Source organism: Sinocyclocheilus anshuiensis, unplaced genomic scaffold (assembly GCF_001515605.1).
Source record: "Sinocyclocheilus anshuiensis isolate Anshui unplaced genomic scaffold, SAMN03320099.WGS_v1.1 scaffold1448, whole genome shotgun sequence".
Taxonomy (NCBI): domain Eukaryota; kingdom Metazoa; phylum Chordata; class Actinopteri; order Cypriniformes; family Cyprinidae; genus Sinocyclocheilus; species Sinocyclocheilus anshuiensis.
In genome coordinates, this window is record NW_015547730.1 from 279,048 (window position 1) to 290,891 (window position 11,844).

The 11,844-nt window shown below is 37.5% G+C and overlaps 2 protein-coding genes across 3 annotated transcripts in view; both read left to right on the top strand.

Annotated features, from left to right (window-relative positions):
• cenpk (centromere protein K) overlaps positions 1-1,838 on the top strand; it is a 6,424-nt gene extending 4,586 nt beyond the window's left edge. For both annotated transcript variants that reach the window (XM_016507210.1, XM_016507209.1), the window contains exons 7-10: positions 199-294; positions 942-1,077; positions 1,176-1,229; positions 1,418-1,838. In XM_016507210.1, the coding sequence (XP_016362696.1) occupies positions 199-294; positions 942-1,077; positions 1,176-1,229; positions 1,418-1,573 (442 nt within the window). In that variant the 3' untranslated portion in view covers positions 1,574-1,838. The remainder of the gene's footprint in view (positions 1-198; positions 295-941; positions 1,078-1,175; positions 1,230-1,417) is intronic.
• Positions 1,839-5,505: 3,667 nt separating this feature from the next.
• The window catches only part of rims1b (regulating synaptic membrane exocytosis 1b), a 75,323-nt gene continuing 68,984 nt past the window's right edge, over positions 5,506-11,844 (top strand). The window contains exon 1 of the mRNA XM_016507220.1: positions 5,506-5,810. Within this exon, the coding sequence (XP_016362706.1) occupies positions 5,644-5,810 (167 nt within the window). The 5' untranslated portion in view covers positions 5,506-5,643. The remainder of the gene's footprint in view (positions 5,811-11,844) is intronic.

An 11,844-nucleotide genomic window follows, 5' to 3' on the forward strand; every position in this document is an offset into this window, starting at 1 on the left:
TAATTATTATTTTTTTGTTAACATTTGCTTCATTTCAAGTAAAGACGTTCTTTTTATGGTTTTAGTTAATAATAACTCATAAGATTGTTAAGTTTAAATGAACTTTTTCTTATTAAGACATGATTTATATCACAAAAAATTCATTCAGGTATAATATAAACGTGTAAACTCTGTGATCACTCTGAAAATGTTTTTCAGGGAGCAGACATGGCAAGCAGAGAAGAAAGAAGCATTGAATGCAGTGTGTGAGAAAATCACCAGATTGCAACGTGAAAACGAGAAATCAGAGCACAGGTTGTTAGTTTTATGCAAGGGTTAAAAATCAAATTTTTACATCTGCTTAAAAGGATATTTACCCAAGAGTTAAAAATGGTCATCATTTATGTAGTCATCATCATGCCATTCCAAACCTGTACATTTTTATCTGTGAAATACAGAAAGGAAATTGTTTTTAGGAATGTTCTTTCATTAGGTTACAACGAATGTAAGAATGAATGGCACGTTCTGTTTGGTGTTTATGATGTCAAGCCTGGTGTAACATCATGTTAGAATGGAACACGAGCTACTTCTTGATATTTTTTGTAGAAACTGTGGGTTAGATTTAAAAAGGATGCATTAAATTAATCAATTAAAACTTACAAAAGATTTCCAATTCAAATAAATGCTGTTCTTTTGCATTTTCTATTCATCAGATAATCCTGAAAAAGATGCATCACAAAACTCTTTTCAACATTTATAATAAGCACAATTATTAATAACTGAGCACCTATACTAAATTAGCACCAAATGCGTGACAATAAATATATTTTAAATTGTAATAAATGTTAAAAAATTAGTTATTTCAAACTTTTGATATGTAGTGTGTAGTACATTTTTAATCCAATGCTGTTTTTCCTCATTATTACTATTATTTTATTTTTATTTATTAATTTATTTTGCAGCGTTTTGCAGGATATGAAGAGAAAAATTAACAATCTGAAGGACTATCACAGCAGTCTCATGGAAATGCTGAGCGACATGTTAGCTGAGCACTTCCCACTTCCTGATCCCCAAGGAAACGGCACAAAGAAAAAAAGAGTAGGTGCCACCTTCACCCTCTCAATTAGATCAGAGAATATTGGATTTAGGTTTGTTTTTTTTAGGTTGCTTATGAATATTGGATTTGTATTTTTCAGGCTGCTGCATATGATGCAGAGATTAACCTGATTTCACTGAGTGAGATTATCGAGGTATGTTCAGATACCCATCACAATAAAATATCTCTTTTTATATGGTTACTTTGTTTTTAATCCTCTTACCTGGAAGAAAATAGAAATAATAGAGTGGAAAATAAATTGTTTCCTGATACAAAGTGCTTTTTTTACTAACCCTATTTATTTAAGACATTTAATCATGCACATTTATCTTTTTATTGCAGAGATTGACCAATAAATCATTAGAAACTCCTCATGACCCTTATGTGACTACTGATGACACTTTCTGGCCACCATACACAGAAATGCTTCTTCGCAACGGTATTGCAACACGACATCCAGAAGATTGCAGTAAAATCCGTCTGGAAAATTTTTTTTGAATCTAAAGAGCACTTACCTGAATCTAATATGAAAATTAGATTGTTTTGTATGTCTACAGTTAAATGTCAATGTCTATTTTTTTCTTTCAAATTTGCTTTTGAAAGATTTTTATATGAAACTTGGTCATTGTGGTATTTCATCGCAAATGGATGTATTTTTGAGTTGTGTGTCAAGTTCACAACTTAGAATGCATGTCTGTCTTCTAAAGTGTTGGTGGCTATTTTTACTTTATACATGTATGTACATGTCAAAAACTGATTTTTTTAAAAGTGATGACTTAAAGTAACTCTAAACATACATTATGGCCTTTAGTGATCTCCAGTGCTGCTTCAATGACTTGCATGCCAATCTGGGTAATAGATTAAAAAAGGTTTACACACCCTCACCACCATATAATATTACGACTATACTGCTCCAACACGTGAAATAAATAAACAATGGAAAAAATTGTATAAAAAAGAAATAAAACTTTTTTTGCTAGACTTTTCAGCCTGAATTGGATTCAGGGTGCTTGTTTGCTCCCTTGTTCGTTTTCAATTATTGCTTTGGCGCCACGCACCTGCATTAAAATTATTTATTTTTTCCTATTTGGAGCGCTACAATTTTTCTCATATTGTGTCAGAAACTAAAATATACAGTCATCAAAATATCATCTCATAATTATAACATTGTCATTGTATTTTTGCCACGGTAATCTCCTGGCAACCACAGCTACAGGTTTTGTAAATTTAACATGAACAGACAAAAAAAAAAAAAGTACCTTTAAAAATATTAAATGGAGTACAAGGTGACAACTAGCCTCGGGGTATATTTCTGTGTAATGCAGTGTCCCATCAACAGAGGGCGCAAGATAATTTTATTTTATTTTTTTTTTAATTCTGCTGGTGCTACACTGCGTTAGTTCTTGTAGTCATTTAGAAGTGCACTTGAGTGTATATAACTGCTGTATTTATGTAATGTTTATTTTACTATTCGGATACAATATTTCATTGAGCAGTATAGAAGAGAGTGACACCTTGTGAAGAACAATAAGAAACAATAACCATCCTTTTCCACAGCTAGGCTACTTGTTATTTTAAACGAATTGACATTCTTATAAAGAAGTAGACACAATACGATTGTGTTCCATGTACTAACATACACCTACTATACTTAGCAAATGTAAAGTAGCTATGTATAGCAAAAGTTGTCAGCCTTGCACTCTTTGTTATACACCATAACAGTCATCAGGGTATGTTTTGCCCTCACCACACCCTCCAGCCATGAGTGTGTGTGAATTTGTCATATTTGAGTATTTGAAGCACTAGCATGTGTGTTTACTGCTCGTTGCAATCCTCAAAACGTAATCGAATCGAATGCCAAAGAGTTTCTGAAACATCTGCATTTTTCAACATCCTGTAGGTTTCACAGCTTAAAATGTCCTCCTCGTTAAAGGCTATATAAAGCATTTAACCAAGTTCAGAAAATGTTTCGCTTGGATATTGTGGGATATGTGACGTCACATGGGCGAATATATTTGCATAATTTATTTTATTTGCATTTGTTTCTAATTTTGAAATCAGAAAGCTGTTAAGTGTATTATGTAAACATTTCCATTTCTTCGTCTAATTTTCTTCATTGTAATCTTTTTTTCTTGTCTTCATCCTCTGGGGTGTAAAATGTTGAGTGATTCAATAAAAAAAAAACTGTTTCGACTGTTTCGAGCGACCTGTTGCATGAAGCTGGCTGGGTTACCAAACAAATCCAGAGTACCAAACAAATCCAACCCAGATAGAGCAGGAGTGGGTTCACAACCAGAGTTGCCAGGTTTTCACAACATAACCCGCCCATTTGCTACTCAAAACTAGCCCAATGGTGTTTCGAGGGGGTCCCCCATTAAAAATCGCGTTCAGGGGGGTAAAATACACATTGTTTCCCTTGGTAAATTCGCATTCCAGGGGCTGAGGTCGCTTCAACCCGCGGACATGAAAAACAACCTATGAAAAGTGAACAACCCGCGGCAACAGTTTGCCGTGTAGCATAACTTACTATGGTGACGAAACCCACTCAAAACCAACTCACATTCTTGAACCCGAAAACTCAGAGTCTGCTCAAACTAAACCCAAACTTACCTGGGTAAAAACCCAGGTAAATTCCGCATTGTGTTAGAGGATTAGATGTTTGTTCAGAGCATTTGGCTGCATATTGTTTTGTAAATGAAGCACAGTGTAATGAAGTGTATGCAAAGAAACTTTTATTGAAAGGTGAAGCAACCATCTATACCATCTATGGTACTGAATCTGACAGCAGCTGCATCGCAAACCAATCGTAAGTAAGCAGTTTCATAAATGTTGCTGTTTTCAAAAACATTTACTTAAGCGCAATACTGACATTGGCCAATCATAACAGTGGCTGTTTACTGATTTTTGTGTGCAGGCTTTATTAGCATTATAAATTTACCTCATGGAACATATTCAAATAACAAAAAGGTCAATTTGAGAAAAATAATCTGCCATTGTAATAACAATTAAATAACTAATACTAGATAATAAAAAAAACCTACCTGAACTTTGCAGGTGGTGCGAGTTAATTTCCCACCCTGAAATGTCCATAGTATGTGTGCGCTATTTTTAAAGTCCATGTGATGGCTCTCTACTGAGGCTGAAATATAAGTCGTTATTCATGGAAAACTTTTTTCTTTCATGACAGTTCTCAAATATCATTCTACATATTGAAACTGCTGCATCATGTGCAGTTACCGCACCATGTGAAAATCAATGACGTGGTGTCAAACTTGGCCCAACAGCACTGACATGCTGAGTAGGGATTTGAAGAACATTCCAGTTTTTTGGCAGTCTTTTGGAGCTTGACAGATGTGGTAACTTTGAACTGTCTTCTATGTATGATAAAGGGTTATATAAAGATTCTACAAAGATTTCTCCTTTCATTGTCCATGGAAAAAAGTCACGTCATCTTATATAGCGATTTTGTAGCCACAATACAGTTTGTTTCAAAGCAGCTGTACAATGATAAACAGGAAAATAAAGATTCAGTGATGCAAAAAGAAGTCAAAAGATAAAAGTAAACAGTCATGATTCAAAAAACAACAACTTAATTGCACGCTAACACTTTTTTACAGTGTAGTGAAATTAGTGACTGTTCTGCGTCACGTGTCGCTGTCCAGGGTTCTGAAAACAACTACAGTTCGCACTCGTAAATGATTTACATGTAAATCATCTCCATTTTACGAAATAACTAATCGTATAAACTGTATTACTGTTGGATTTTCTTTTTATTCTCAAAACCTGGTTTCAACTCGACTATGCATTCAATTTTACAGTTATACAGACCATCTGGGCTCCAGTAGCCTACTATATTTTTAAAGATGTCTAGAGATGATTTATGTCATGCACACATGAGACTTTCGCGGATAATTTCATTACAGACATCCCTCAGTCAGACAAAACAGACGAATTGATTGTATTTAAGAGGTGCGCGGGAGCGATTCTAAAAATAGCCTGACGAAAGCGCGCACTGAACTATTACCAGGTAAGACGCGAACAAGGTGTGCGCGGTCGAGCACACACACTGATATGAAAAAGGAAAGTGGGGTATGACTCTCATATAGATGCTTTTTTGCCCATTTCACATACGAGTAAGCGTGCGGTCGGTGGGTGAGAGTGGTATACGCGCTCGCGGATCTGCATTTCCATTGACTCTTCTTTTTTAATCTGAGAGCGACGAAAGAGCGAGAGAGATCAGTGGGCGAGAGACGGACTCCGCCTTTGCCGTCGCCCAATACCGAGCCCCCGGTTCAGTGAAGGGGGAAATCACAGATCTGCTAGCTAATGCCGGGGTCCCCCTGTTTGCGTCGTCTCCGGGCGTAGAGATGATGGGCTTCTCGTAACTGGAGGTGGAGGGGAGAGGCGGGGGGCACGAAGAGAAACAAAAGCACAGTTGTGGGTGCCTGAAACCATGCGAGATTTGCACTATTCTCAAAGACCGCTGCTCTATCCGTGGACCATGTCGTGAGGTGTGGCTCCAGCGCTCGGGATACTGCCAATAGATACGCCTGGGAGCGGGGCAAAAGATGTCCGCCTCGGTAGGGCCCCAAAGCGGCCCTCGCCCACCCACCGTGCCGGCTCCCATGCCTGATATGCCGGACTTGAGTCACCTCACGGAGGAGGAAAGGAAAACCATCATGGCAGTGATGGTTCGCCAAAGGGAGGAAGAGGATAAGGAACAAGCCATGCTAAAGTAAGGGCTGGACGATTTCCTTTGTGCATCCACAGACGTTTTCGACACTTTCCTTTCCTTTGAGTCACAGCTTCAGGACCTTTCACTACCCGTAACGTGTGATTAATAACTCCCTAAAATCGTAGTGATTTTGCAGTTTACGAACGCGTGAGTCTTCAAGTGTCCTTTGCTGGATAAAAACGTCTGGTTGCAGTGGCCTCTACTGCATAGAAAGCAGGAGTCTATGTAACAGATGAGCTTTGCATAGCTTAGTTTTAACAGCAGTGTGTAAGTAGAAATTAGCTAGATTTGAGGTCAGGCGAGTTACAGGTGCACCATGGAAAGCAGACGGGAAGATGGGGCGTGACAGAGCGCGAGGATGAATCATACTTCGCAACTGTGTCACCCCACTCCACCCGTGCACCTTCGGGGGCAACACAAGGTGCTCTTCACCCTTAAGCAAGCACCTAAACACTTTTATATGGTGAAACTCAGAGCGAATGTTAACTTGGCGAAGGGCTATTGTATTAGGCTTGCGCGCTGGTGTGTGAAGAAAAAACACGTATAGTTTGAACAACAGGGAAGCTAAAACGTCTGTGGACAATATAAGAAATTCACAATCTGGAAAAGAAATACAGTCAGTCTTTCGCCGCTCTACAACCAGGGTGTGGTTCGTGATTGGCTCGCGATTATTTCGCGTGGCTCAGCCGATGCATGTGAGGACGACTACAAACTAAAAATGTGTATCTTTATACATGGATCACTAAAAGTTGCGACTGTAGATCTAAAATACAACTTCTTCTCATGTGACAAGCACCCTCTCCCTCTCGTCGGCATGAATGATTTGAAGAAGGACCTGCCGTCGAGCGCTAGTGATGGCTCTTGCGTTTCGCGTATTCCCTCACAGTTACTCTTCAGACGGAAATGACGTGATAGAAAATTGAGGCGAGGTTATGCAATTTTTTTTTCCTATGACGACTAATCTGCAACGGAAATAGTAATCTATAGCTTTGACCATGAGATGACTGAGTCATAGGCGCCACTGCATCACGACTCACCAGCCACATCTAGAAATGTGTGGCAGTGGGGTATTTCAATAGTGAACGTGCTGAGAGGAGCAGCATAGTTCAAAATGAACGTTTGTCTCTATATCTGTTTGTCCATATGCCACCCCCTCTAAAGTTCACAGTGTAGTAAAGGCAAACAGATGTGAAAAATATTGATACAGATTTACTGTAATCTTAATGAATCCTGCATGTGCTCTTTGAAATGTGGTGTTCTCTTCACCATTAAAGGTACAGTTCACCCAAAAATGGAAATTCTGTCATCATTTACTCACCCTCAAGTTGTTCCAAACTATATGAGTTTCTTCTGCTAAACACAAAAGAAGATATTTTGAAGAATGTTGGTAACAATCACTAACTTCTACAGAATGAGGAAAATTACTATGGATGACACTGGCTACCAGTAACTGTCACCCACATTCCACAAAATATTTTCTTTTATGTTCAGCAGAAGAAAGAAACTCATACAGGTTTGTAACTCAAGGATGACACAATTTTCATTTTTAGGTGAACTGTCCTTTTCAATCATAGTGAAAATCTGATTAAAATATATTAAATATGATTAGAAGTTTGCTAAAATGACAGTATGTACACTAAAGTGTGTTTTGAAACAATTTCCCTGTTTTAGGCCTAAATAGTTAGGACTATTATAAACCAAAGTAAATTCAAAATTAAAGTAGTTCATATAGGTGAAAAATCACCCTCAGGGCCATATTGTATTACATATTTAAATCTTAGTAGTCACACTACATCCAAATATACCTAGTTCTATACCAGGGGTGGCGAACTCCGGTCCTGGAGAGCCGCAGCCCTGCAGAGGTTTGCTTCAACCCTAATCAAACACCCCTGAACAAGCTAATCAAGGTCTGAACGGTTACTAGGAAGCTACAGGCAGGTGAGTTTTACCTGATTCAGGTCATCAGCTAATTAGTAGAGACTCCAAGACCTGAAACTGGTGTGTGAAAGAAAGGAGACCTGCCAAATGTGCAGTGTTGGGGTGCCTCCAGGACCAGGGTTGGGAACCACTGCTATATAGTATGCCAAAAGAGTACTATATTCAAATAAAAATTATTAATAATAAAAAAAAAAACAGTAGGTGAAAAGCACCCAGATTTTGATGTGTGTATTTGATTGACACTTTACTATCCCATGAGGCCATGAAGAGGCCAGATACTATCTTCTTTTTCAATGTTTTTCATCAAATGTAGCACCTAATCCGGCAGTATGCAATTTGTGAAACAGTGCCACTTGTAGATGATACAGAGCACACATATTTTCTCAATTATGCTTAATTTTAACCAGTTAAATCCATTATGCCCATTGATATTTAGTAGAGAAATGTGACTACTAAATCCTGAGGGACCCCTCCGTGTCTTTGTGTTATTTTTCATTGTAAGTTGGTAGTTGATTTATATGATTTAGATGATAGTTAACATTCGGTGTTTTTATTTATTGATTTATTTTCTTTTTGGCTTTTGTAGTCAGCGTCAGTATTTGATGAAATGCTGGTCTGAGATATTATATTGGTATATTTTTTGATCGGTAGCTAGGGTTATCTCAATCTTAGCTGAGAACAGGCCAGCTGGGACAGATAAAATGCTGTAATCAAGCTGCTGATTCTGTTTCAGGCAGCCTTGACAACAGGTCAGAGCTAATCATTGAGAGGTGATGTGTGAATGCAGCACCTGTTCAGGTCACGTATGTGCCATCACATGCTACAAGATCACACACATTTGTATATGAATATGCAGAGTTAAGATAAAAACACTGAAAGCTTAATCACAAGCACAACTAAAATGAAAATATTCCAGACATCTATTTCACTTCCAATCTGTTCCAACTCAGACCTCTACAGACAAACCTCTACTTCCTCCTCAGAGCTCCTTTGGAGATTGTTCTTGGAACTTCCTCCTTTAAAAAAATTGAACCCACTGAAACTGGAAATTTATTAAATTTAGGCATATTGGAAAATGTGCATCTACCAACGTTTTTGGCAAAACTACAAAAAAACTATGCTTCCATAAATATAATTGACTGCAGTTTCCAGCTGAAATGAACACTAGTGGCAGTAAAACACAAACAACTTTTATTCTTTTTCAAAGAAATTATGATTGCGGGGCAGATTATTGATTAATATTAAAGACTTATTTTTGCATGGTTCCTTACACAATACAATTACTGAAAAAAATACTGCATAATTTATGAGCATAATACATTTTGACGTTTGCATCACATAACAAGCTCCATTTTTTTGGGGCTTTTCTGGTGTAGTAAACTTGCTCAGTAGCTCACCTGGTAAAGTGCTGCACTTCCAATATGGAGTGTTCAGGAGTCCCGTGAAACATAAGTCACGATAAAAGGGCTCAACTTGAAGACTTGTAGAAACAAGCTAAAATAGCAGTTTCTTCAGCAAATGAGTTATTATCTGACATTTGCTTTTGTTAACTGTATCGGTTATGTTTAGTGTAGGTGGTATGCTATTTTCAACTCCATAGAAGAGTAACCTTTTAGTGCCAACCAACAGACAATTTGTTTACAAACTGCCACAATTATGTACAATAAGCAACACAATAAAACACCAAGGCATTCACATTCTCCTGTTTGTGAGAAAATTAAACACAATTTTAGTGCCACTTAATGAGCATTTCAATTTGAAAGTGTCGCAAATCATGCAAGCAACATAATATAATTTTTTCAGAAATGTCGCCACAGGCATGTTTTTCCAATGAGCCTAAATTGTGTATTTATTCGGAAAAACTAAAATCACAAAATCATGTAGACATAGCAGAACTTATTGTAAAATGTCCCCTGTAAAGACCTGTAGTTCTGGAGAGCTGTTCTCCTCTGAACACCTCATCCAGAACAGTGTCTTGCTTCTTAACCCTGCATCTATAGCGTGCAGTAATGTTGGCTGTGAGTTTGTGGGCTCTGCAAAACCGAAATGAAGGGAATAAATACCACATGTGCTCCATTCAGAGAACCCCCCAAAAAAGAGGCTTTAGGATTATTCAAAGGTTAGGATCAGATAGGCCCTCAGAGCCGAGATAAAATGAAGAATAATTGCAGCCACACAGACCACAACAGAGGTCATAGGTAGGCCAGATCAACAAAGGCAACAGGTAAAGCAGAAAAACAGGGCTTTGTATAAAAGATGAAGATGGAGATGTACAAGTATGAAATGAATATGACATGGCCTAATGTACACAAAATAGACAATTGAATCGGTGGTAGAGAGAAGAGCACATTTTAATCTTGAGCAGTTTGAGCAGTCTGACAATACAAAACCTGCATATTCCAAGCCAATGATTTTTTAGATTCCACATAAACTGTATGTTTAATTTGCATAATTGTAGCAAAATGTGCTAGTCCTCGTTGTTTCTTTCCACTGTAATAAAGCTGAGAGTGTAAGAATGGCAGCCATTTTTCCTTCTAGACTTATGAAACTGGTTCAGTTGTTAAGGACAGCTTCTTGCCAGACTCCCTCAGAACAGTAGCTTGGCTGCGGAAGAAAGTCTTTATAAAAAGATAATGTGTCTTACTAAGATCGGTTTGTTGAAAAGACAAACATTGGATCATCTTTTCTGGTTTCTTTCCTTTTTTCTTAGTATGAGGAAGGTTTCAAGGTTTCTGGGAGGAAAAACGTGAGCATTAAATTATGAATTGAAGCTGAAAATAGCTCACTTGGAAGTCCTTGCTGAAATATTTAAAAATTGAGCTCGTCATGGGCTTCTGTTGATGTTCCCTGTCTATTTTAAACCTGTTTATTTGTTCCCTTCCCTCGTGAATTCTTAGATTTAATTGTGTGAGTTGGCTCAGAGCATTATGAACCTATTTACTTTGAGATGTGAATAGGCTCATCTGTTCATCTAACACTAAACTTTTCTGACTAAGCGCTGTATTGATGGGTTAATAATTACAACCAGGCAGTAGCCATTTCATGTTTTCACAAAAATCTTAAGAACATTTGACCTTCTTTGAGACACCTAGTTACCAAGTAATTCAGTAATGTTATTGGCTGTAGTTCATGGTCTTGAAGGTATTAGCATAGGTTATCATGAGATTCTTGTTAATACTGGGATTATAAAAACAGGGCATCCTCTTACATGATGTGGAAAGAGTGTGTGTGAAAAAGTGATAGAAAAGTTGCCTTTTTAGCACTCAACAACATGAAAATTTAATAAACAAGCGTTCTGCATGGGTTGCCCGGGAATTCTTTATGTGTGTGTGTCTGTGTGTGTGTGAACGACTTGTCAGAGAAATCCCCAGTTCACCAATGCAGCGTTGACCACACTGCAAAAATTGCTTTTCTTGCTTAGATTTTTTGTCTTGTTTCTAGCCAAAATATCTAAAAATTCTTAAATCAAGAAGGATTTTCTAGACAAGTAAAAATTATTGTCTTGTTTTCAGAAAAACCAAGTCAAAATTTGCTTAGAACAAGCAAAATAATCCGCCAGTGGGGTAAGCAAAATAATCTTATTTCAAACAGAAAACAAGATTATTTTGCTTACCCCATTGGCAGATTATTTAGCAAAGGACATCTTGCTACTGTGTGTGTGTGTGTATATATATATACACACACATACACACACACACACAGTAGCAAGATGCTCTTGAAGCATCTTGGAGATGTTGCCACGGTTCTTCTGGATTTAGTCTGTCTCAGTTTGTTCTGTTTCTTCATGTCATTCCAGACAGACTCCTTGTGCAAACAAAAATCTCACTGGATTATTGCAATTAATGGCAAATTGAATGTTTAGAAATGTAAACTGATATTTCCTACTGACACACTCAAGACAGTAATTTTTACTTGTCAAGAAAATCCTTGATTTAAGAATTTTTTGACATTTTGGCTGAAAACAAGACAAAAAAGAAAAGCATTTTTATATATATATTTCTGTCATGACAACTCTCGGACGGATTGGCATGGTAATGTACATGACAATGTTAATGTATTTGGTCTTGGCGGAATAGATCTGCTACGCTGCTGCGGC